This window comes from Zeugodacus cucurbitae, chromosome 3 (genome assembly GCF_028554725.1).
Source record: "Zeugodacus cucurbitae isolate PBARC_wt_2022May chromosome 3, idZeuCucr1.2, whole genome shotgun sequence".
In the NCBI taxonomy this organism is placed as follows: Eukaryota; Metazoa; Arthropoda; class Insecta; order Diptera; family Tephritidae; genus Zeugodacus; species Zeugodacus cucurbitae.
The window spans coordinates 58863508-58888042 of NC_071668.1; the positions used below are offsets into that span (position 1 = coordinate 58863508).

At 31.1% G+C, this 24535-nt stretch overlaps 1 protein-coding gene and 1 long non-coding RNA gene across 3 annotated transcripts in view; one reads left to right on the top strand and one right to left on the bottom strand.

Annotated features, from left to right (window-relative positions):
• LOC105216149 (lipase 3) overlaps positions 1-24054 on the top strand; it is a 36871-nt gene extending 12817 nt beyond the window's left edge. Inside the window, exons 1-4 of one of the 2 annotated variants that reach the window (XM_054227612.1) lie at positions 2409-2586; positions 7570-9725; positions 22302-23045; positions 23459-24054. In XM_054227612.1, coding sequence (XP_054083587.1) covers positions 9576-9725; positions 22302-23045; positions 23459-23848 — 1284 coding nt within the window. In that variant the 5' untranslated portion in view covers positions 2409-2586; positions 7570-9575 and the 3' untranslated portion in view covers positions 23849-24054. Of the gene's footprint in view, positions 1-2408; positions 2587-7569; positions 9726-22301; positions 23046-23458 lie in introns of those variants that run through there. The other variant, XM_054227611.1, reaches the window with a different exon arrangement.
• LOC128920404 (uncharacterized) lies at positions 20733-22307 on the bottom strand. The gene is made up of 2 exons (XR_008470451.1): positions 21639-22307; positions 20733-21568 (listed from the first exon to the last, which is right to left on the bottom strand). It is a non-coding gene; the product is annotated as an uncharacterized LOC128920404 (long non-coding RNA).
• Positions 24055-24535: the final 481 nt, after the last annotated feature.

Genomic DNA, 24535 nt, shown 5'->3' on the forward strand with positions numbered 1-24535 from the left:
GGAGATGAGATGCCAATGACAAAGTTTTATATTTTTAAATAAAAGTTTTACACAATACTGTTTAAATATGTGTCTTTGATATGCCAAACTGTTTAATTGAAATATATAATTTTATAGATTTTGTCGAGTAAAAAATTGTCTATTTTCAATATTTTTTTCTATGTAAAAAATTATTTATTTCATTCAAACTTTTTTCTAATCGGTTTCTTATTCGGATCGTCTTGAAAATTTAGGATAATATTATTGAGATGTTGTAGAAATTAATAAACCAAAAAATCGAATTTTTTGAACCCACGAAACACTTTTCATGTTTAGTGGAAGGTTTTGTCGCCAATACAAGAATTATGGTGTTATAGGCCAATTTTATATATTGCCTGCTCAAATTCGATTGATTTTGAAATGATTTTTGATTGAAATTAAAATTTTTTTTATATTTCAAAAACTCGTATATCCAAATTTGAATTCAAACCAGAATCGACTTTCTTTCTATAAATTCGCTCAACATTTTTAAGCCCAATTCATTTCTAAATAAAGTTGAGTCTTTCAGTAGACTCAAATAAAAAATTGTAAGAAAGCCAGTTTATTTCCAAATCAGCAGACTCCACTTTTTTTCAAAATAAACTGGGTTTTGTTTCAATTTATTATTTGTATACTGCGATCGATATATAAAATCTTCAGCATTAAACTCATAGAAAAAATAAAATAAAATATTTTACATTCCAGGCGAATAAACATATCATATCATCAATAAATTTCAAATAGAAAGGGCTTTACCCCTTAGAATAAAAAATAAGCGCTAACGGAAATCAATCTGATGTAACCAATCTAAATGCATTATAGATCTTCGATGATCCTAGATCTATGCAGTTCAGTTTTTAATGGTATGTGGGGTGGAATCTTAACTACGATCAGTTCTTGAATAAAAATAGCTAGCGAGTGTTGATGGTCTAGTATTTAGATAGTTTACGACTGATAAATGTAATCTCTCCTGTTGCTGCTACAAGACATAGTAGGTGTAGATATAGTCAGTATTCTATTTAGGGAGCTACAAGTATGTACAATATCCGGATTATTACCTCCTCATTTACATAATATGGGCAAAGAGAGAAACATTCATGGGTTTGTGAGAATGTTCAGCAGTAGAACGATGAGCGGCACAAACAATATAACGATATGGATAAGGGTTCCTAAAACTGTTCGAATAGCTTGAAAACCGATTATTCGAATAAACGAATAGTCGACGGCTTATGACTATCCGGATATTGCAAACCAAATATCATTATTCGAATAATGCCCTATCCGGTTAATTTGGTTAGTCGATTAGTCGAATACCAAGAGCTTTAGTATGGTCATAAGGCAACGTCTTCTGAATTAACTCCTCACCATGCTTTTAAAATGGATCCAGCTGGAAAATCTCGCTATCCTGCGAAACGATTGAGAAAAAAACTTACGATTATAGAATCGTGGAAGGAAGTTTTATGGTTAGAGTTTGTATGGAATATTGTGGAGTATTTTGAATTTGGTCCGAAATGAAGTTCTTAGTCAACAATATTTGGTATTTTCTTTTTCATTTCACTACGATATTTGGTTCATACCCAAATAAAGACAGTCTATATTGGAATAGTAATGGAAATGGTTGCTCTAAAGTCAAAAGCAAAAATATGACAGGCAAAATCTTTCGAAATAAACAATCTTCGAAATATGAATTTAGCGACAATATACCACCATCTACAAAGTATACGTATTGTTTAAGAAGTTCCCGAATTATTTAAGCAGATTATCATCGTCGTTGAAGCGACAGAGAATGTTCTCGAAATATTTTAGAGGTATACTGCCGAGAACAACATTATATGGTCCGAATAAATAACGAGTACGTTCAATTTCCGTTGACCTGACTGTTGTGGCAACGCCTTAAGAACTACAGAGAAGTTATTAAAACGCGTATTTGAGAATGTTGAAAACAAATTTCGTGCAAAGAAAATTATAATTACACTACATGCCTATAAGTATAGGCATACATACGAATATATATGTATCCTTTTAACCTTTTCCTCCGCCAACAACAACCAAACAAGCGCAGGTAAAATGCAAAGTCATACTCGCACGCATACATTTAAATATCTCGCAAAACAAAAACAAACCGCGCCTGTCAGCCTGGTACCTGCCAGCACTTTTGTGTGACTATTTGAACCGTCGAAAGCCACAAAACGCCGCATTTTAAGATTTACGCGTAATAAAAGTGAAGCAAAATATTCCAGAATGACAAGATAAGGTTAGAAAGGTCAAAAGCGATTTATTGTGCACCCTGAAAAAAAAACAGAAAATCAGCGGCACTTCAAGATTTCTAACAAAATTGCTCATGCATGCGTGCGTTGTGTTCCAGTTCATTGTGCATGCATGTAAGTATGTAGGTAAGGAACTTCTTGGCGCACGCACACAAAGTCAGTATGGCAGCAAAGGCCAACAATAACGCACACACCTCGAAATACACGCGTGCCGCAATTATATTTATATGTATGGTAGATGCATGCAAATAAATTCAAATAAATGAAGGAAACAGCACAAAGTGAGCACAAGTGAAACAGTGTAAGTGTATAAGCAAAGTAGTAGTTTGTTTGATAGATGATAATACAGTTATGTAAATGTGTTGGTGTTTATATGTAACTTGTGATAAGAAATAAAAATAATTAATTGTAATCGCTTTGAAGTTTTGAAAATGCAACGCTAAAATATGAAATCATTTTAAATTAATTAGTGTGTATAATGAGATTATTGTATGTATGCAAAGCCAACAATTTATAAACGAATTATTTAATCAAGTGTAACGGCATGTGAGGCACTAAGCTCTCATCAGTTGTTGATTTATACTCGTATTATATGAAAATTGATTTAAAAACTCCGAAATTTAATAAAAAAAAAAAAACAAAAAATTTCATAATCTAAATTTAAGTGCAGAAAATAATATTAATAATAAATAGTTAACTCAGCAAATTATTTCTCAAAAATCATTCAAAAAACTCAAAGTCTGTCGGTTTGCAGGCGTCAAGATCGTTGACTCTTTACAACTCGATCGTAGCATACCTGGCTCAAATGTTTTAAAATCTGCAATTCAAATTCTCTTTACCAAATAATCATTTTTTGGTTTATTTAAGGAAAAATTGAACTTCTTGAACTAATTTATTAAGCCCGAATCTAGCCTGTGTTGAAAAATTATGGGATTGTTAAAGTAGAACGACTTTTTGATCATTTCATATCACCGAATAAGCAGTACCATAATAACGAAATGAGCTTGAACCTTTTCTTACCTGAAATAAATTGCTATACCTAAATGATATTAAAAGTAGGTATGCCCACCTATTATTATTATATTTAGATATATTAGCAGATTCAATTACCCTAATTTGCGGTATAACTTTAAGAAATGTTGAACAATAATAACTCTAACATAAGGCACGGATTTTTGACTAAATGATTTTTGGATTAGTTAAATATTGTCGGTTCCTTGATTCCTCAAAATCTCAATTACTCAACTAGATTTAAGTTCTTTCTCTTTTGCGAAAGCATTAACTTCGTAATTATATTTCCATAGATTTTTAAAAAGATAATAAATAGTAGCAGATAAGTTCAGATTTAAGTTAAAGCCTTGAAAACAGCTCTTCTGTTGATGATGTGGAACTGATGTTCATCACGTCCAAATTATCAGCCGTGTGTTGTTCTCACAAATTACAAAATTCGATTTCGGGTTCAGCAACATCCAGTATCAGCGAAAATCGGTATCGATCCTTAACCGATACTTTGTACTTTTTACTTTTTTTGATTTCTTAAAAGCATAAAGTTTGAATTATTCTGTTATTATAATAACATACAGTACCTTATAAAAAACAAAAACAGTTAGATTCATTCTTCGCGATAATAATATAAAGTCTAGTATACAGAAATTCAATACTTTTGCATTAAATTGAAAGTTTTATATAAGACAGTAAGAATGCTTAGACTTATGTCAAATATGCAAATTTTTGTTCGACAACTCGTTGAGATTTTGTAGATAATGCCAAAATGCCACTCTCATAGAAATTCTTTTTCCCCGTTGTTTTTTTAAGTTTCTCTTGAGGCGAATTTTTCACAAGAAACCATCATTCGCCATACCATAGACAGGAACGAGTATTATACACTTGGTGCCAGGTTCAGTCGGACCTGGTGACTACATAAGAATCTTCCAACCAAGCTCCCGGAGCTTCTGGTGAGGCACATTCAATGCGTGTGGCCTGCCATTGTTCTGATAAGGTTTCTCTTCTATTATCCAAAGCCCTCTATGCAATTGAACCCCTTCAAACGCTTCCATTGTTTACGGTAGATTGTCGAATTAAGAATTAGTCGAGGGAAGCTGCGCATTATAGATTATATCCTCCCTATCACACCATAACTATTTTCGCTTGACAGTAACCATCCTTAGGAATTTTATCGATTTCGTATCATAGCCAGACTTCGAGCTTCATCTTCAAAAATATCGATCGCACTTATACAACGCGAGATACAAATTACTAAAGACCTAGTGGATCTAGACCTACTATTTTCGAAGATCGGCCTCAAAGCTCCTATTTGTCCTTAATAGAATAAATATATACAGCTGACGGCCCAGCGTTCTTGGAGAAAACGTGAAAAATCGGCATCGGCAAAAAATCGGGATGTGGTCGGGCACATAGACATACCGTTACCGTTATATTGACCATTTTTTTTAATTTTTTGAATTTGAATTTAATCGTGAAAAAATCCGCAAAAGCTGTTGATAATACATATTTTGTTCTTATTTTTTATCTACCTTGACTTAGCTTACTCCCAATAGTTCAATATCATACATGACTTGGTCAACAATCTTTGCACCTTATCTTTTAACCTTTATATATGATAAATACAGTAACAATTTCGCTATAAAGAATTAAATATCGTCCACACAAAAACTATTGTACTTCAAGTACATATTACATATACACATAAGTACACATGATTGGAGACAAACCCACTTTTTTATCTCTGAAATGTTTTTTTCTTGTTGCACTCAAGCGCTTAATCAAAGTACATTGCAATTAAAAATATTTATAAAATATATCTATATCCGCATATGTATGAAAATAGAATCGTAATTTGACCTAGTAAACAATGAAATTACTAATCGCACATATTTTTGATAAAAACTATTGCGACTCTTTCTCTCTTACCTTTCAAATCTTTTACAATTACAAAATGCGTAATTTAATAAATATATAAATGACAAAGCAAAAATAATCGTATATACATATATAAATACATACATATATAAATATGCAATATAATTAAGAATGCAGTGGCTGTGAGTTTAGCAACACAAACTGTGACAAAAACACAAAAAATCAAAAAAATCTATATGTGTGTAAGTAATAATAGAAAAATTTAAAATTTGAAAAAAATAAAACTTGTTCTGCCAACAACACTGCATAATAAACTAGTGAACGCAACAAGTGTAAATCGCCAACAACAAATACACAGCTACAAAGCATTCACACCCACTTTAGTGCAGAGAGTAGTGGGTGTGTGTGAGCGAGAGTGTAGGGAGAAGTGTCCACTATCGTTATTCGCCACAGCTGAGCAGTTTAATTGGGTGTCTTTTTTTGTTCAGATTACAAAAACTATGAATATGAAACAAAAATGTGTGTATACACTAGCGTGCAGAAAATTAGCAGTGATTTGAAAATTGTTTATTCAAACTCATATGTATAAAAATTTTGAAGTATAAATTGTGCAAATTAATTTATAATAATAGCAAAAAGACTAAAAATAAAGAATTTTTTTATTATTTATATATAATCTCAAAAATTATGAAAAGAAAAAAAATAAGTTTAGTCAAAGATTTATTACTGTCTAGAATAGCAGAAGAAAATATAACATAGTTTATGACTTTTATATTAAAAATGTCCATAGTTAACAAAAATCACATTATAAATTGATCAAGTATTGAAATTCCAATATTTATACTTTAAGGAGATAGGTGGGTTTTAAAATTGTAATTTTGTTATCTTGCTAAATAATAAAATATGTTTAAAATATTCTCGGAAAATGCAAAATGGATTCGAATAAAATTCTATGACATAGACCCTTTTGAAGTGCCGCCCAACAGGTTGCGTCAGTTTCAATTAAAAGCTTTAAACGCATTCATCTCAAAACTCAATTTTTAAATGCAGTGGACACGATTTATGAAAAGTTATGTAACGATTTTGTTCAAGTTTTATTATTTCTATGAAATAACAATATCTAGTTATTGAACGAAGGATTTTTTTATATTTTTATAACAACTCTTTTTTCAAGTCAATATATTGCGAAAGTTTGACGAAAATTAAAATTTTTATATTTTACTTTTTCTTTTTCCTTCGTTCAATGCCAGATTTATCCATGCACTATCATAATATTTTTGATTTAAGGATTTTAGATGAACCAATAATGAGTTAGAATGTGTTATGAGAAGTATTTTTTTTGAGACGTCATGGAAGATGAGATATCAAGGGACGAGTTTGTATATAAAAATGCTGAATTGTTTAAATGAAATATATAATATTACAGTGGAACTTCCATAACTCGACTATAACTCGAAGATCTCCATAACTCGAACAGGTGAATTGGCAATAACATTTAGAAGCCAAATTTCATACAAATTTCCTTCCCTAACTCGAAGTTCTCCATAACTTGAACTCTTGAAGTGACAATAGAAGGCAAATTTCATACAAATTTCCTTTCATAAATCGAACTATTTGGTCCGGCATAATAAAAAATTTAAAATTGTACTATCGAGGCAGAATTTTAAAAGAGTCCCTCTATATCGTATGGAGGCGAACAAAAAGTATGATATTACACTAATGGATTTCATAAATCATGTAACAAAAGCATGGGATACAGACGTCAAGAGCCAACCAATAGCAAACTGCAACAAACAAAATTACAAATTAATGTATTTAAATAAAACTTTTTGCGAAGTAAATAATAAAAAATATAAAACAGTGCATAAATCTATATATTACAGCTTTTTGAAAAATTTTATGTTTTAATGAAAATTCTATAACTCGAAGTTTTTTTGTTGATTATGATGAGTCGAGTTAGAGAAGTTCCACTGTACATATTTAAAAAAATGTAAAAAATACCCTTGTTTTCAACCTCTAAAACCCACCTACCTCCTTAAATAAGATAAAAGCTATTATAATTTAACAGTTTTGCAGATTTTTCAAGCATAACTTTGAGTTCTATGAAAAACTATGTTTTAATGCAGAATATATAATTAACAAATAAATTAAAAACTGAGGTCAAGGCCATTAAAGAAAGTTTTATAAAAGAATTTCTCAATTTAATTCTGCAATTATTTTATTTTTTGGTGAATCTTATTTATCAAAAGAAATATTTCTTTGGTTTTTGTTGACAAATTTCTAACTAATTCACCAATTAAAGTCTATTTTTTTTTACATTTCTATACTGTCATGTAATAAAAATAATTAAATATTAAAAAAATCATAATTATTTACAACAAATATTTTTTCTTTTTCATTTTAGGTCCAAAAATCTTGGAGTCAACTTCAAAGTTATATTATTTAATGCCGCTGTTATTCTGCGCACAACTGTAAAACAAATCGAATTTTTAGAATATTGAATTTTGGCATTTGGAGTGTATGCTAATTTAAGTGACAATAGTGTATATTACAATGAAATAAATTGCAAAATTATAAAAAAAAATGACAAATTCATAACTCAGCAACGAGAAAAGCAAAAAAGAATAAACAAAGCAAAAATAAAAATTCTCCGTCAATTAATTTCCAAAATCAAATCAATAACTCAAAAATTAAGATTTTTAATAAAACAAAAAGAAAAAGCAACAACAATAATTACTTTAAATAAAACTACAAAAAATAACAGCAACTGCAGTGAAGTGAAGACTTACAAAACTCCCTTCAAAAACTCTCCAAAAAAGTGTTTACAAAACCTGATACAAACAAAAAAACAAGGAAAACCAATCAAACGCAGAAATACACACAAAACACACTAAAAATAATCTAACGTCAGAAAGAAAAAGAAAACACACAAAAAACAATTAAATTATCGCGGCAAACGCAATAGAAGTAATACTACATACTGGCAACGAGTCAACAGCAACAACAACAACAATTAATGTGTGCGAGAGACCGCCGTCACTGCGAAGCGTTGAAACTGAAGCCAAAACAACAGCACTAGTCATTAGCGCACAACAGTCGAACAAGTCCGGCCGTGGCAAATAGTCAGACGACAGCAGACGGCAGCAAGCGCTAAAGTGTCTATTATTTAGTCAGTTTTCGTGTAAATATTTTATTTAGTATTACTACAAATTCAATTGAGACGCGTGCGACTTAGTCAACGGAGCATCGAACCGAATTGGATTGCAGCAAACTGTATAAAGTAGGTCAGTTGCTTAGACAACCGACGAGTGAACCAACTAAGGAAGAGGTTTCATATACGGTTTTGGAGTACGCATAGAGTCAGACGAGTTGTGACAAGGAGAAATCAGAAATCAGTAAAGTGAAGCGTGAAGGACGGCTAGTGAAGCCGACCAAAGGCGGTTTGCTTGCAGTGACCGTACATAATTTGGTGGAGCTGGAGTTTGGTGTATAGTGTGTTGGTGTAGAGAAATATTAGGTGGAGTTAACGGCTAAAAAATCACTAGATTGAACCAGAAGTTTTGGTGTAAATTCAAGAGATTTACTGCAAACAAGAAAGGGATGTTTGTGATCCTGGTTTCTTGGTAAGCAGTTGGAAATAAAGCATTATACTCTAGTAAATTCAAAAATCTTACAACAAGCCAGCAATATCTCCGAAAACTGAAGTATAACAATAGTTCAGTTTGTTAGATCAACGAAGAAGTAGTCTTAAAACAAATTCAAAGTGCTAAAACCCCAAAACTACTCCAAAGATTGAAATAATAGGCTGATACAATCCTGACTTTTTATGAAAGAACTATTAATATCAACGAGCTTAAGCAATCATTTTAATTTATTAGTCAACATATTCCAACAACAACTCAGAAATAATAATTTATCATACGATCGTATGATTTTTTTTTTAATTGACTCATAACTGCCCACAACGTAACGCGCCTTAAACAGCTGATTACTAAAAGAGCGTTGAAAAAGAGACAACGAAAAACACCACGCCATATTACAAGAAATACCGCTATTTACAAGCGTAGAGCCGCAAAAAAGTGAATGTGTGTGAGTAGTAATAAATCGAGAAAAAAAATCGAAAAAGTTACTTTTTGCGTAAAAGTCAATTATTTGTGAGATTACAAAATAAATGAAGTGGTAAATGCGCGTGGCAACACAAAAATTAAGCGTTAAAGAGAAACAAACAAACATAACTAGTGTTAGTGACGTGAAAATTTGCAAATAATTTTTTAAAACAAAAATAACGCGGCAAACAAATTGCCAAAAAAAAAATAATAACTTAATTCTCAAGAGACGAAACGTGTAAAAAGTTTTACTAGCGATTTTAATTTGTTTAAATAAAAACAAAAAATTACAAAAAATCACACAATGTCACCAGCGCACCGTTTACTACAGCGTTTGCTTGCCAAACACCACAACAACAACCACACACAAAATGTCAGTTGGCTGACATTTTTCACAGTGCTCTTGATGCTCTTCGATATGCAGTTTAAACGAGCGGAAGCGCTCAAAGTGACGGTAAGTTGCAAGCGTTTTGTTATTTTATTCATCAGTACTCCCTTTGTTTTTATATGATCACATCACATAAATAATGCATTCCATAAATAACTCTGTTTATATACAAGAATTTGGGGAAAAGTGTAGCAAAGAATTGGAAGGGGAAATTGTAACAAAAAGTTGGAGAGTTCAAAGTCAAGTAAGGAGGGTTTAAGTACGGTCGCAACCATAACCTTTTATACCCATGCAACTTGGTGGTATTTGAATAATATGAAGTACTTAATATGTGTTGAATCTAGTCTAAACGAAAAATGAGATAAATGTTTATTTCTGTTTCTTTGAACATTTTTTGTTAATAAGTATAAATTTTGCTTTAAGGGGTTAAGAGGGTTTCAAATTTTGAATTTTTGTATTATTAAATAGTACAATATGTTAAAAATATATCCAAAAATATCAAATGGATCAGAATAAAATTCTAAGAGATAGACCCTTTTCCGCTCATCAGGCCACGTAAGTTTTGATTTAAAATTTTAAACACATTTATCTCAAAACTAAATTTTTCAAGCCGGTGGACACGATTACTAGGAAAGTTATGAAGCGATTTTGAACACATCTTTAAAATAACAGTTTTTGAATGAAGGATTTTTATTTTTCTTTATTACAACTAATTATTTCGAGCCAATATATGGCGAAAATTTTACAAAAACATTGAGTATTTTGTTAAAATTTTGTCAAAAACTCAAATTTTAGTATTTTCTTTTTTTCCTGCATTCATTAACAAGATTTATCCAAATTATTTTTTGGTTTATTGATTTTATATGAAGCAATACTGAATTAAGCTGCCCAGGGCAGGAATATTTTTTGAGACATCAAGGGAGAGGAAGGTACCTGCGTTTACTGAGTTTTTTTTTTAATAAAAATTTCAGAAAATACTTCTCAAATATGTATCTCTCCTTAGCAAAGAACTCTTCCCGGAGAGTGCTAATTCGAACAGACAGACTGATGAACAAATAAATAAAAACAATTTCAGTTTCAAGTAATTATACGACTTTAATGAGGTCTCTGGTATTATTATTTTCACAACTATAATAATTTATTTTCTAATTGAGCAAAGCTCAAATATCTAGCTTAAATATCTCAACGAATCGACTACTTTTTTATTTATTTTCCAAAAATATTTTTTTAGTTAAAAATAGACATATCTGCTTCAATAAGTATTCTTGTTTTAAAATATACACTTAATATTTCATAGACCAATCCGGCTCGATTATTATCAATCAATCAGTATTATCTAAAAGTATGTAGAATAGTGTAATTTTAATAAACATTTGACAGTATTACGGGTTTAAGACGTAGCCTTTAAGTCTTAAAAAATCATAAGAACTTCGGAGATTCTTATAAGTACCGTTATTCTGTTAATTGTGTGCGATTTGTTTCATAATTTTATTTAGTTTACCTTATCAGAGTGTAGATATCTTAAAATTCGGAGTAACTCCACAACGATTTACTTAAAAAGTATTAAAAATTATGGAAATTCACACATCTAAAGTTTGTTATGCATTCTTTCATATACATAATGTATTTTCATGAAATTTAGTTATTGTTTTTTATAATTAAATGGATTCTAAAGATATTGAAATACAAAAGAAAAAATATTTATTTCAATAATTATCGGATTAACATATATCAATGAAAGTTTTTAAATGTGTGCATTTAATCTGTTAACGAAATACAAAAAAACACACATATTAAGATCCTATTCATAAAGAAACCATAAATTTTCACATAAAACTAACTGTATCTTATCAGAACTTCAGACACACCCAAAAAACGTTGCTGTAAAAACACACAAATTCGCTGTCCTTGATTTCGGCAATCACTTGCTACAAACACTGTCATTACAGCAAACATCATGTGAACGTTTTCATAACACCCTAAGCAGCAACTAGCGCTGGGCTATGCACACAAAAGCAACAAAAACAATTTCAAGTGCTGCCATTTCCTGTTGACTGCGACGGCTGCTGCTGCAGTGTAATTGGCTGATTTTTTGGGGGCCTGTTCACCTACATATGCACGCAAACACACACTTGCATAGATATGCTTGTAATGCTAGATATCGCGTGTTGTGCGAGAGCGATTGCTTGCTTACAAGAAAAGGTCGTCACTTGGCGTGAATGGAATGATCTAGAAACGCGTAAACGAGTTGAATGCATGGTATTTACAGCTCATGGTTAATGTGTAGAGATGTATGTATGTATGTATTCATCTAGTATGTGTGAGAATATTTTGGGTGTGTACGCATAGTTCTTATTCGAAAAATCACGCGATAGTTGGTTTGGAAATATGGCATTATCAATATATACAATACATACATACGTAATGTGTATATAAATATTATTTTGGTTGCCAAAATCGAATGATTTTTTCATTTGAAAGGCAAATATTATGCTAGTTTTTATTTTTTATTATTTTCTTTTATGAAATTTATAAAAAAAATATTTTTTGTTATTTTATTTCCACACAAAAACGTTTTATATTTGTACAACTTTCTTTAAATTGAAGTTAAAAAAACTTCGAACGAACAATTAACACATCTTACATATACATACATTCAAATATGTATATGTATATATGTACATACATTCAGGCATACATAAATATGTTCATATTACTTTCCATGCTCAAGTAATAATTTTCGAATCTAAAATTCGTGCTGATATTATTATTACTTAACTGTAAATTTATGTTATACAATTTCTTTCGTATGAAAATTGAAAGTATCGAACTTTCTTTTCAAAACCAAGGTGTTTGTATAGTATTTATACTATATACTATACCCTATTATATAAAATAAATTTTACCATGTATTTACATAAATTATTATTTTTTTTTTAATACTGTGAAAGATTTAAATTATTACAATATAGTGGAAGCAAAAAAATATTTATATAATTGAGTTCAAGAAGTATCTTTAGTAAAAAAAAGTGTAAATCTGTATCTATTTCACTTATAAAATATTTATAAATGCAAGATCACGTTTTTCGTGATATATACATACTTAAGGGATTAGGGGTAGTCAAAGCATGAAAAAATTTGATTTTTTAGAAAATCTTTTTTTGCTATTAAATCATTTTATTTTACAAAAGTAATAATATGGCATTATTACACAATGTTTTAACTTGAAGTCACGAACATTTTCATTTTCCAAAGTTATAGCTCTTTGTATTGACCTTGTAAGTCCTTGGAGATTCATCTAAAATCAATTGTATAAGAAAAATTAGTTTTATAAATAGATAATCCTGGCCCTGATCGAAGTTTTTTTTTTTCAAAAATTAACAAAATGGCGGGAAAAAAATTCGGAAAAAATCAACAGTTAATTGGTATTAAAAAATTTAAATTTTTGAAAAACAAAAAAAGCTTCGATCAGAACCTGGATTATTATGTATTTTAAAAGCTGTGTCATTAAACTCTGCTGAGCGATTTTCGTGTTACAGTTGTCACCAGTTCAAAAAACATAGTTTAATAAAAAACGCATTTAAAGTTTTTGGAGTGACCGAGCGCTTTTTGTTATTTTTTTTTAATATTACACATATAGACATATTTTTTAATAAATATTTTTATATTAAAATTTCATATAAATTTTTTTTTTTCAATAATTCTTTTACCAATTTCCAAAAACAAATATTTTTTATTAAATAAATTTTTACTTTAGCAATAATTGTTATTATTATCACCAAGTAACATAATTATTTCAGTCACCGCTAGAATAGGCCACAAAAAAAAAACATTACTTAAAAATATTGATTTAAAAACAAAAAAAATTTAAAAAATCTTACATTTTTGATATTGAGGCTTTTGGGTGTGTTTAAAAAATCTTAAATTTTTTTTTCAACTTTAATTTTTTTTTTAATTTTTTTCTGAATTTCAAAAGCAAAAAAAATTATCTTTCAAATTAAAATCAACAATTATGGCTGATTTCCGCGTTTTGTATATTAGAAAACTGCGCCCTAAATTTATTTCAGGAAAATATTGAAATACAGAAATATTTATAGCTTGCTAGATGCTTTATGAGTATTGAAAATTAATTTCCCTGTCTACGCGCTGATTGCTGACGACAATTCGCTAATAACACTTTATACATATTTAGTAGCACAACTCAATTTGAAATGGCACAGAGCGAACCCAAAAAATGCTCGCTTCATTTGTTTTTATTCTCGCATGAGAGAAAAACAACTATTAGCGTGAATTTTGCACACGAGAAGTGTAAACAATCAATAATTATTGTTAATCTTATGCGCGTATTTGCAATTTGCAGTGAAGAATTTCATGCGAATTAAAAAAAAAAATAATAATAAATTTTGTAAACAAATATGGAAAATAGGAAAAGAATGTGTTGCTTTGTTAGTAAATTGTGTGAAAATAGAATAAAAGTCAAAAGTTTCAAGTGGCAAAAAGCATAATAAACAGTCAATTCCTTATAAAACGTAAGTGATAAGTGATAGCGATTGAGTGACATGCCAAGAATTTCAATTGATATTGAGGCTTTTGAGTGTGTGGAAAGCTATATATATGTATGTATGTATTTATATGTATATATATTTGCATAATTTTATATTTATGTAACAAGTGGGTTAAAAGGGCTTGAAATCTTTCATTTAATAGTTAAAAAAATAATAATTAATTTCCATAAATTTCCGTCCTAATTTGATAAAACAACTTAACTCGACTTAGCTCCTTTTTTACACTCAAGCTATAAATGTGACTATTATTACGCAATTTTCAGCCAATTAACTAAGCAAATTTGATGTTTATGAGACATTTTTAATAGAAATCGATTTCAAATATTTAGTTTTTTACAAAGAGATCAAATTAAATATATTTAAGTCAGAAGTTGCTAAAGTCAAAAAAATTGTTTTAGAAAAAAATTTAATATTTTTTTGGATTTTCACCAAGCAAACAAAATATTCATATTTTGAAAAACGAAAAACAAATTCAAGGTCATGTAATACGAAGGCATGTATGTATGTGGGCGGGGCATTCTCTAAATTTCTTCAGTATCAGTATTACATATACATGCATACATATTAAATAGCCACATGTATATAAGTAAAAAATATTACATAAATATTATAAACACTTCGACCCATACAAATATTCTAAACCAACAACAGAATATTTGCTGCTGACTTTCTTAAAAAAAGCTTCACAAATAACTTTTTTTATTTAGATTTATGTTTTTTTTACTATTTTTATTTATTTTGTTTTTATATTTCTTATTTGTTATTTTTTTGCTATTTAGACTTTGCTCCTTTGCGAAAAAATCTCACGCCACTTTATCTAAATACGAAATTATCGAACAAATTTTGTAGCGCGTCAAAAGGAAATTATTATATAAATATGCATATGTATATATTTGTTGGTTATGACTTATGTATGTATGTATGTGTGTATATATGTATATTACATATCCACTAATATGTGTTATCTGTGATAATTTACCAATGTCACGCTGGTCATTCACATTTCTACATTCATACTTACATACGTATGCACATATATACAAATATGTAAAGCACGTTGGAAAACTAATTTTTTAAAGCTTACACACCTATTAACACTTGTATATAAAGTTTATTTACTTTCATGCATATGCTAATATTTACACATTTACATGAAGAGTTACAGTCATGCGGAAAAAGTAGCTTAAATGCGCTGACATATGCATTAATAAGCTCAAAATAAATAATATGTGGTTATTATTGTTGTTGTAGCAACTAAAAAAATTTATGCAAAATTTTAAATTTATTAAAAAAGTTTAAAAATATTTTATGAAAAGTGTCATGTTTTAAAACTTTGAAACAGTTTCTCATTTCTTGGAAAATTTCACTAAATTATTTGACCGTTCCAAGTAAAATCCGTTGGCAACGGTATAAAATCATATTTTTGAAATAATATCTCCCTAAGCGGACTCCACATTCTCGGTTTCAAAAAATCGATTTTATTTTAATTTAATTCGAACCTATAACTATTCAAGAATGTTCCTTTAGTGAAAATGTCAAAAACTCTTGAAGATATAGCCAATTTATGGTGGAAGCGTTAAGCGACGGCGAGAGCTTCTCAAAACCTATTAATCCAATCGGTTCCAAATTTTAATAAGTTATTCTATACATATCGCTCATTTACTTGAATAGTGTCACAACTCAAAAAACACGATTTTTGAGTTGAGTATGCAGAAATGTGCGCAATTTCAGCGTCCATATTGTATAAAAATTTCATTCCGATGCGTAGAAAAATATACCGTGAAATAAGAATGTGCCGTTATTAAGCTATTTTTTATTTTTATTTTTTAACTACAATAACGACACTTCACAGTTGTGCCAGAATTAGGCATGGATTTTTTTCTGAAAGAGAGACATATTTTGAGTTACAACGATATTGGTGAAAAGTAATTAAATTTTTCATGTTGATTTTTTTTCAACAAAAACGACACATTTGACTTATGACGGCTAAATTGAATTATTTTTTTCACAAATAACGACACAATTCAAAGTGGGTCATATTTATGCCCAAGAAAAAGCATTAGTATACTCTATTTGGTCCATTTATGCTCAATATTGTATTTAATATATTACAGGAAACTAGATTTGTCAATAAACAGTTGGAAATTTTCTATATTTGCTAAATAAGAGACAATTAAAAACTTTAAATCGCTCTCCTCTTAAGTAAATGAGCGGTATATAGCTATGGTATGAACCTGGATAAATCAAATCGTTGAGGATCTTTTTTTACTTTCCAACTTGATTTGTGGCTGAAAAAAAGGAAATCGAGAATGCGGAGGTCCCTTTAAACCCCATTAATTTCTTATTCATATTGCATACATTTTTTTATTGAATTATATTTGAATTGTAAAAATGGTGGCAACCACGTTTCAATGTAGTTGAAAATTTCTATGAAATTAAATTTAACACTGAAAACACACAATAATCTATATATTTTTGAGCCATTATTGATTTAAGAAAAAAATATTTAAAGTCAAGTGGCAACTCGAAAAATATTTTTTGAAGAAAACCTAAAAAAAGGCTTGTTGTAAAACGTATTTTTAACAAAATAACGGGTGATTTTTTTGAGGTTAGGATTTTCATGCATTAGTATTTGACAGATCACGTGGGATGCTCAGTATGCTTTGACATTTCATCATGAATAGACTTACTAACGAGCAACGCTTGCAAATCATTGAATTTTATTACCAAAATCAGTGTTCGGTTCGAAATGTGTTTATCGACAAATTTTGTTCAGCGATGAGGCTCATTTCTGGTTGAATGGCTACGTAAATAAGCAAAATTGCCGCATTTGGGGTGAAGAGCAACCAGAAGCCGTTCAAGAACTGCCCATGCATCCCGAAAAATGCACTGTTTGGTGTGGTTTGTACGCTGGTGGAATCATTGGACCGTATTTTTTCAAAGATGCTGTTGGACGCAACGTTACGGTGAATGGCGATCGCTATCGTTCGATGCTAACAAACTTTTTGTTGCCAAAAATGGAAGAACTGAACTTGGTTGACATGTGGTTTCAACAAGATGGCGCTACATGCCACACAGCTCGCGATTCTATGGCCATTTTGAGGGAAAACTTCGGAGAACAATTCATCTCAAGAAATGGACCCGTAAGTTGGCCACCAAGATCATGCGATTTAACGCCTTTAGACTATTTTTTGTGGGGCTACGTCAAGTCTAAAGTCTACAGAAATAAGCCAGCAACTATTCCAGCTTTGGAAGACAACATTTCCGAAGAAATTCGGGCTATTCCGGCCGAAATGCTCGAAAAAGTTGCCCAAAATTGGACTTTCCGAATGGACCACCTAAGACGCAGCCGCGGTCAACATTTAAATGAAATTATCTTCAAAAAGTAAATGTCATGAACCAATCTAACGTTTCAAATAAAGAACCGATGAGATTTTGCAAATTTTATGCGTTTTTTTTTTTTTAAAAGTTATCAAGCTCTTAAAAAATCACCCTTTATATATTTTTTTACTTTCAATAAATTTACATGCATTTTCCTAATTTATTTTCTATATGTGGCAACCACGTTTCAAGTTAGTTTGAAATCAAATTTAACACCCAAAGCTCATAAAAATGTATATATTTTTATGCTATTATTGATTAAAAAAAATATATATATGAAGTCAGGTGGCAACTCTGATATATTTTTTTTTTTAAATAAAACTAAAAACACACGCTTGTTGGTTGAAAACGTATGCTAAAAAAAATATTTTTTTTACTTTTTAATTTTATTCTAGAAATTGAATTTATTCTTTATATGTGGCAACTTCTTGTCTTTTTTTAATTTCTTAAAGTTACACTTTTTATGCACAGATATTTTATATATACAATTTATTGGTATTGCATTACATTATATGTATATTTTTTTCGTCGTAAATGTTCGCTGCTATTTTTCTTCGCATTATTGTAGACATATAAACAAATTGATTTTTAGCGTTTAAGTCATTGCGAATACAAATAGTCTGCAGGTGTTTAGCCAAAATTAGCCAACAAATTGTTTGATTAGCGGCAAAGTGTTGCAATGCAATTCAAATTTTTTGTTTTAAAAAGAAAAGGAAATGAGTAAATAGAAATACATAAATACAGATAGACACTTGTGCTGAATTTATATAAAAAATTAATTGTTTGCTAAAAGTAGTGCAAAAAATGTATTATAGCAAAATGTTGAGCTATATACTCATTTACATATGGCTGTCATATGCTATTAGTTATATTAATTATAAAAGTCTCAGCTGATTAAGTCTAATCTGCATTCAAGCATCTGCATATATACTTGTATGTGTGTATGTATTAATGTGCATATATTTGTTTTTGTAATTAGGTTAGTAGTCCATATGACTCGCAATAAGCTTTTGTATATGCAGGGATTTTTTATTGCAAGCAAATAGAACAATAATATTTTTTTTATTTTTTTTTTTAATAAATTATTAATTAATATATTAATATACATATAATATTTTAATACATACTATTTCATAATAAATCTTTTAATGCGATAAATTAATCACGCTCTTGAACTTCGATAAGAAAACAAAAACAACACAATAAAAAAAACAGCAACGTAAAGTAGGAAATGACATAAAAATTAAATAAAATGCAAAAAAAGTAAAATACAACTCAGTGTGCCCGACGCGTGAATATTTACATAAAAATAAGTCAACAAAGTTATTTGCATGTACATATGTACACATGTATGTACATGTATAGTCAAGCAACGTCACCTAGAAGGCGAGCGCAAAGCTCAATTGAGTCTGAGCGAGAATGTGACACACGTAACTACTTGTGAGGTGTTTGTCCATAGGTGAATAAATTTAGATATAGTCACATACACATACACATACATACATATTTATCAGTAACTAGTATATGTATGCCTATGTATATCTATTTGTGGACTTCCACTCGTTTGTTTTTTTGTCTCTTCCCCTTTAAATTGTCGCAAACATTTTGGCACCTTTGCCATAATTTTAAATTGCTCGAGAGTCGCGGCGTGCTGCTTGGACTTTGGGTCGAGCCCCCTGCACACTCATTGCCGCGCACACAAGCGGCCATACTACATGTGTGGCTTCTATATCTACTTATTTTATTTTATTTTTTGTTTTTTTTTTTTTTTGCTTTTGCATAGATTTCGCACTTGCTTTGACTTTTGATTAGTAATCGTCAATGCGAAATTGTTGTTGTAAGATTATTTAATGGCGCGCGCGCGACTTTGTGGTGTAGATGAGTGCACATTAACATATGTACATGTATAATTTATATATATACATATATACATACATATGTACATTTTAATATGGCGCTATTGTGTAATATTTTTTTTTGTTGAACTTGTGTGCACTTTAATTGCGGCTTTTCTTGCGTATTCTTACACTACAAAATTTAAGTTTTGTAGTTGTTGTAGCATTACATATTTTATTGTTGTTGATTTCATTATTTTTTATACGCCATTCATATTTTATAGTGTTGTAATGGCTGGCTGGCTGGTTGCACTCAAGGCGCAGTTTAATGAAAATTTAATGCCGCTTATGCACCTTCAATTAAAATGTAACGCTTAATCGATTTTTATTGAATATTTTAAATGAATTAACAGGGGTCAATAGCTTTTGCAGGTTTTAACGTGAAGAGTGGGGTTTTTGTTGGAAAGGAGATTGAATTGCAATTTTTTGATTGCATATTTTATGCATTAAACAATTATTAAAAATATATCAAAAATAAATATTAAATTCTCTCATTTTTTAAAAAACCTGTAATTTGAAATTTAAAAAATAACAACAAAAAATGTATGTATGTATGAATTTGGCGTAGAAACCATTTATCCGATTATAGCCGAATCGATAATAGCGCACCATTCTGCTCTTTCCCTCGCAATTCGGCGCCAATCGGAAATACCAAGTGTAACCAGTTCGTTCTCCACCTGGTCTATCCAACAGAGTGGAGGTCTTCCTCTGCTTCCAACGGTGGGTACTGCATCGAACACTTTCAGAGCTGGAGCGCTTCCGTCCATTCGGACAAATGTCCTAGCCAGCGTAGCCACTTTCTTTTTATTCGCTGAACTATGACAATGTCGTCGTATAACTCGTTCAGATCATCGTTCCATCGTCTGTGGTAATCGCCATTGCCAATGTTCAAAGGATCTTAAATCTTGCGCAAAATTTCCTCTCGAAAACTCCTAGCGTCGTATCATCTGATGTTGACATCGTCCACGCATCTGCACCATAAAGCAGGACCGGAATGATAAGCAACTTGTAGAGTTCGATTTTGGTTCGTCGAGAGAGGACTTTACTGTTCAACTCAGTCCAAAGTAGCACCTGTTGGGAGGAGCTATTCTGCGTTGGATTTCGAGGCTGACATTGTTGGTGTTGTTGATACTGGTTCCCAGGTATACGAAATTATCTACAACTTCGAAGTTATGACTGTCAACAGTGACGTGGGAGCCAAGACGCGAATGCGCCGACTGTTTGTTTGATGACAGGAGATATTTCGTCTCGTCCTCATTCACCTCCACTCCCATATGATTCGCATCCTTACCCAGCCTGGAAGAAGCAGAACTAACAGCGGGGTTGCTGTTTTCAATGATATTAATATCATCGGCGTACGCCAGCAGCTGTACTCTCTTATAGAAGATTGTACCTTCTCTATTTAGCTCTGCAGCTGGTATCATTTTTTTCAGCTATATATTGAAAAATTCACACTATAGTGAGTCTCCCTGTCTGAAACCTCTTTTGATATCGAACGGCTCGGAGAGGTCCTTCCCGATCCTGACGGAGCTTTTGTTGTTGCTCAAAGTCAGTTTACATAGCCGTAGTAGTTTTGAGGGGATACCAAATTTAGACATCTCAGCATAGGAGCATCTCCTTTTCTTACTATCGCTTTAAAATCGATAAAAGGGTGGTATGTATCGATTCTTCTCTCTCGGGCCTTTGCTAAATTTGGCGCATGGTGAATATATGATCCATGGTGAATTTTCCGGGTCTAAAGCCACATTGATAAAGTTCAATCAGTTCATTGACGGCGCGCTGTAGTCTTTCACACAATATGCTCGACAGGACCTTATATGCGATATTGAGGAGACTTATACCACGGTAATTGGCGCAGATTGTGGGGTCTCCCCTTCTTATGGATTGGGCAGAGCACACTGAGATTCCATACCATATTCTGCAAAGAAGCTGATGCATGCACCTTATCAATTCTTCGCCGCCGTAGTTGAATAGCGTGGCCGGCAATCCAGCGGTTTATAATTGCTATTCGAATTTCTTCATGGTCGGGGAATGGAACATCTTATACAAAAATTTTACAAGTTAAATTCTAAAAAAAAATTAAAATTTATCCGAATTAAATTTATGTTAAATCAATAAATTTGCTAAAATAATAGGACCTGTTAATTTGTTCATAAATTTTCTTCCTTAAAAGAATTTAATAAATGTTTAAAATGTTTTACAGTGGACTTTAGACAATGAGCAATAGTAGACACTTTTTCAAAAAGTTGTAAATTTCCATTATTATAAAATTTTCCTAGCATCAACTAATTTTTTAATGTTGTACTTAAATGGTCAGATATTTGTTTTATTTTTCACATATAAACACATTGAAATTAACCTCATTAACCTTTGGTTAGTAACACCTTAGAATAAACACATTAAACTCTATTTCTAATACGTTTGCTGAGGTTAGAAAAGTGCGAAATTAAAAAAAAAATGTATAAAATATATTGACGTAAGAATATTTTAAATAACACAGCATAGCAACAGAACAACACTAATTTCATTATTTTACACTACGAAACCATAACTGATAAATAAATTTTCAAAAAACAATTAAATAATTTTACTCAGCACTTATGTAGTTCACTGATCACGTTGTCTCCAAATCTCACTTCCTTTCACTTTATCCTTATTATTTTCCATTTAAAGTCTTTACCACTTTCATTTAACTTGTCTAACAAACCAAATATAGACACACATATCTATATATAGCAAATCTAACTGTATTAAACTGCAATTTTTAATCGAACATTATTCTTCTCTTCTCTCTCTACCAGGCCAAAATGATCTCCAACCACAATTACCCAGTCGAAGAGCATACGGTGCACACACCCGACGATTACATACTCACCGTATATCGCATACCCGATTCACCGAAATTGCGCGGCACTGCCAACTCAACGGCCGTTGCACGCACCTCCAAACCGGTCGTCTTTCTGCAGCACGGCATACTGTGCGCCTCCGACGATTGGATACTCAACGGTCCGGACACCTCGTTGGCGTACATGTTCGCCGATTCCGGTTATGATGTGTGGCTGGGCAATGCGCGTGGCAACACATACTCGCGTCAACACAAGCACAAACATCCCGATTCGTCGGATTTCTGGAATTTCAGTTGGCACGAGATCGGCGTTTACGACTTGGCTTCAATGCTGGATTATGTGTTGGTCGAGACAAACGACACAGCGTTGCATTTTGTGGCACATTCACAGGGCACCACCACATTCTTCGTGCTCATGTCCACGCTGCCGTGGTACAATGAGAAAGTGAAGACGGTGCATCTGTTGGCGCCCATTGCATTTATGCGCAATCATTCGTTTATGCTCTCGAAGTTGGGTGGCATCTTTTTGGGTAATCCCTCGTTTCTGAGTTGGGTGCTGGGCGGTATGGAGCTGCTGCCGATTACCAGCATGCAGAAGTTCTTGTGCGAATATGTATGCTCGGTGGAGTCTAGGTTTCGATTTCTATGTTCGGGAATTCTGGACTTTCTCGGCGGTTGGGGTACGCGGCATTTGAATCATGTAAGTAGTGGCAGTTCAAAACGAATTTCACTAAAATTTATATAAGGTTATTTAAGTTAAAATATGTATTATCTATGTGTTATTGAACTCCACAGTCTTTCTAAGTCTTCTTAGCACACCAAACGTTTATTTTCTCTTAAAAATTTAATGATTTGCGAAAATTTGAATTCACGTCCAAACACAATTTGACTTCCACTACACTGAAAAAATTAATTGTCACAATATTTTAGAATTTTTTTTAGAAAAATTTTGTTTAATTTTTTTCTTATTTATTTATAACTATATTCGCGTCTAAATACAATTTGTCTTTCACTACACTGAAAAATAATAATTGTCACAATTTTATTTAGGAAAACCTTTTTTTAGATAAAATTTATTTACATTTTTTTCTAATTTTTCATATTTTCTTTTAGACACTGCTGCCACACGTTTGCGAGACTCATCCCGCCGGCGCCTCTACCACACAAATTATACACTATCTGCAACTGTACACTTCCGGCGACTTCCGTCAATACGATCATGGCATCGAATTGAATAAGAAATACTATCAGCAGGAGACACCGCCATCCTACAATGTACATGAGATATCCAGTTGTGTAAATATGTATTACAGCAACAATGACTACATGTCCGCCGTTGAGGATGTGGAATATCTGGCAACATTGCTGCCTTGCGTGGAACTCTATCGTATACCCTATGATGACTGGAACCATTATGACTTCTTGTGGTCCGTAAATGTGAAGGAAGTGATCAACGATAGAATAATCGACAAAATCGCCAAGCATGAGTTGGAGAATTTGTGAAATTTATTTTCCTTCAAGGAGAATGCTTAATAGTCACAAAACAAAAGTGTGTTTGTTGTACATGTTTGCTGTTTGTAAATATTATTTTTTGTATGACACTAGTATTATTGCATTATTTAAAGCATATAGTTAGAATAACCAAACTAAAAATATAAAGAAAAACGAAAAAAAATTATTTAAATTTTAAATAAAAAATATGAAATTTATATGTACCTTTCATAAGCTGTGAGACCAAAAAGATAAAAAACGAAAGAATTAAAAGAATGGCGTTTTATATACGCAAATACTCAAAGGTTTGTGAACTTTTCGCTTAAGCAGTTAGACAATATTTTTTAGTTTTTAATAAATACGTATTCAAAACAATATATGTATGACCGTGCGAATTGTATGTACTTGATGTAGGTATAATATAAAAAAAAATTTATTTTAAGTATTTACGCTGAATAAATGAAACGCTTTTTACGAGTAACTGATAAAAATGAATTAAAAAAAAATAAATAAAAAAATGAATTTTAATAAATTGATCGTTTTTTTTATCTAAGGAAATTAATTAATATGGATTGTATTATGTGGTTGCGTAAAATAATTCACAGATTCTGCAATAATTCATTTTTCAGGTTGTCTGACGAAATTGTTTTAGATTTTCTTTAAAGAGACTAATATAGTTGAACTACCCAACTCGAATCA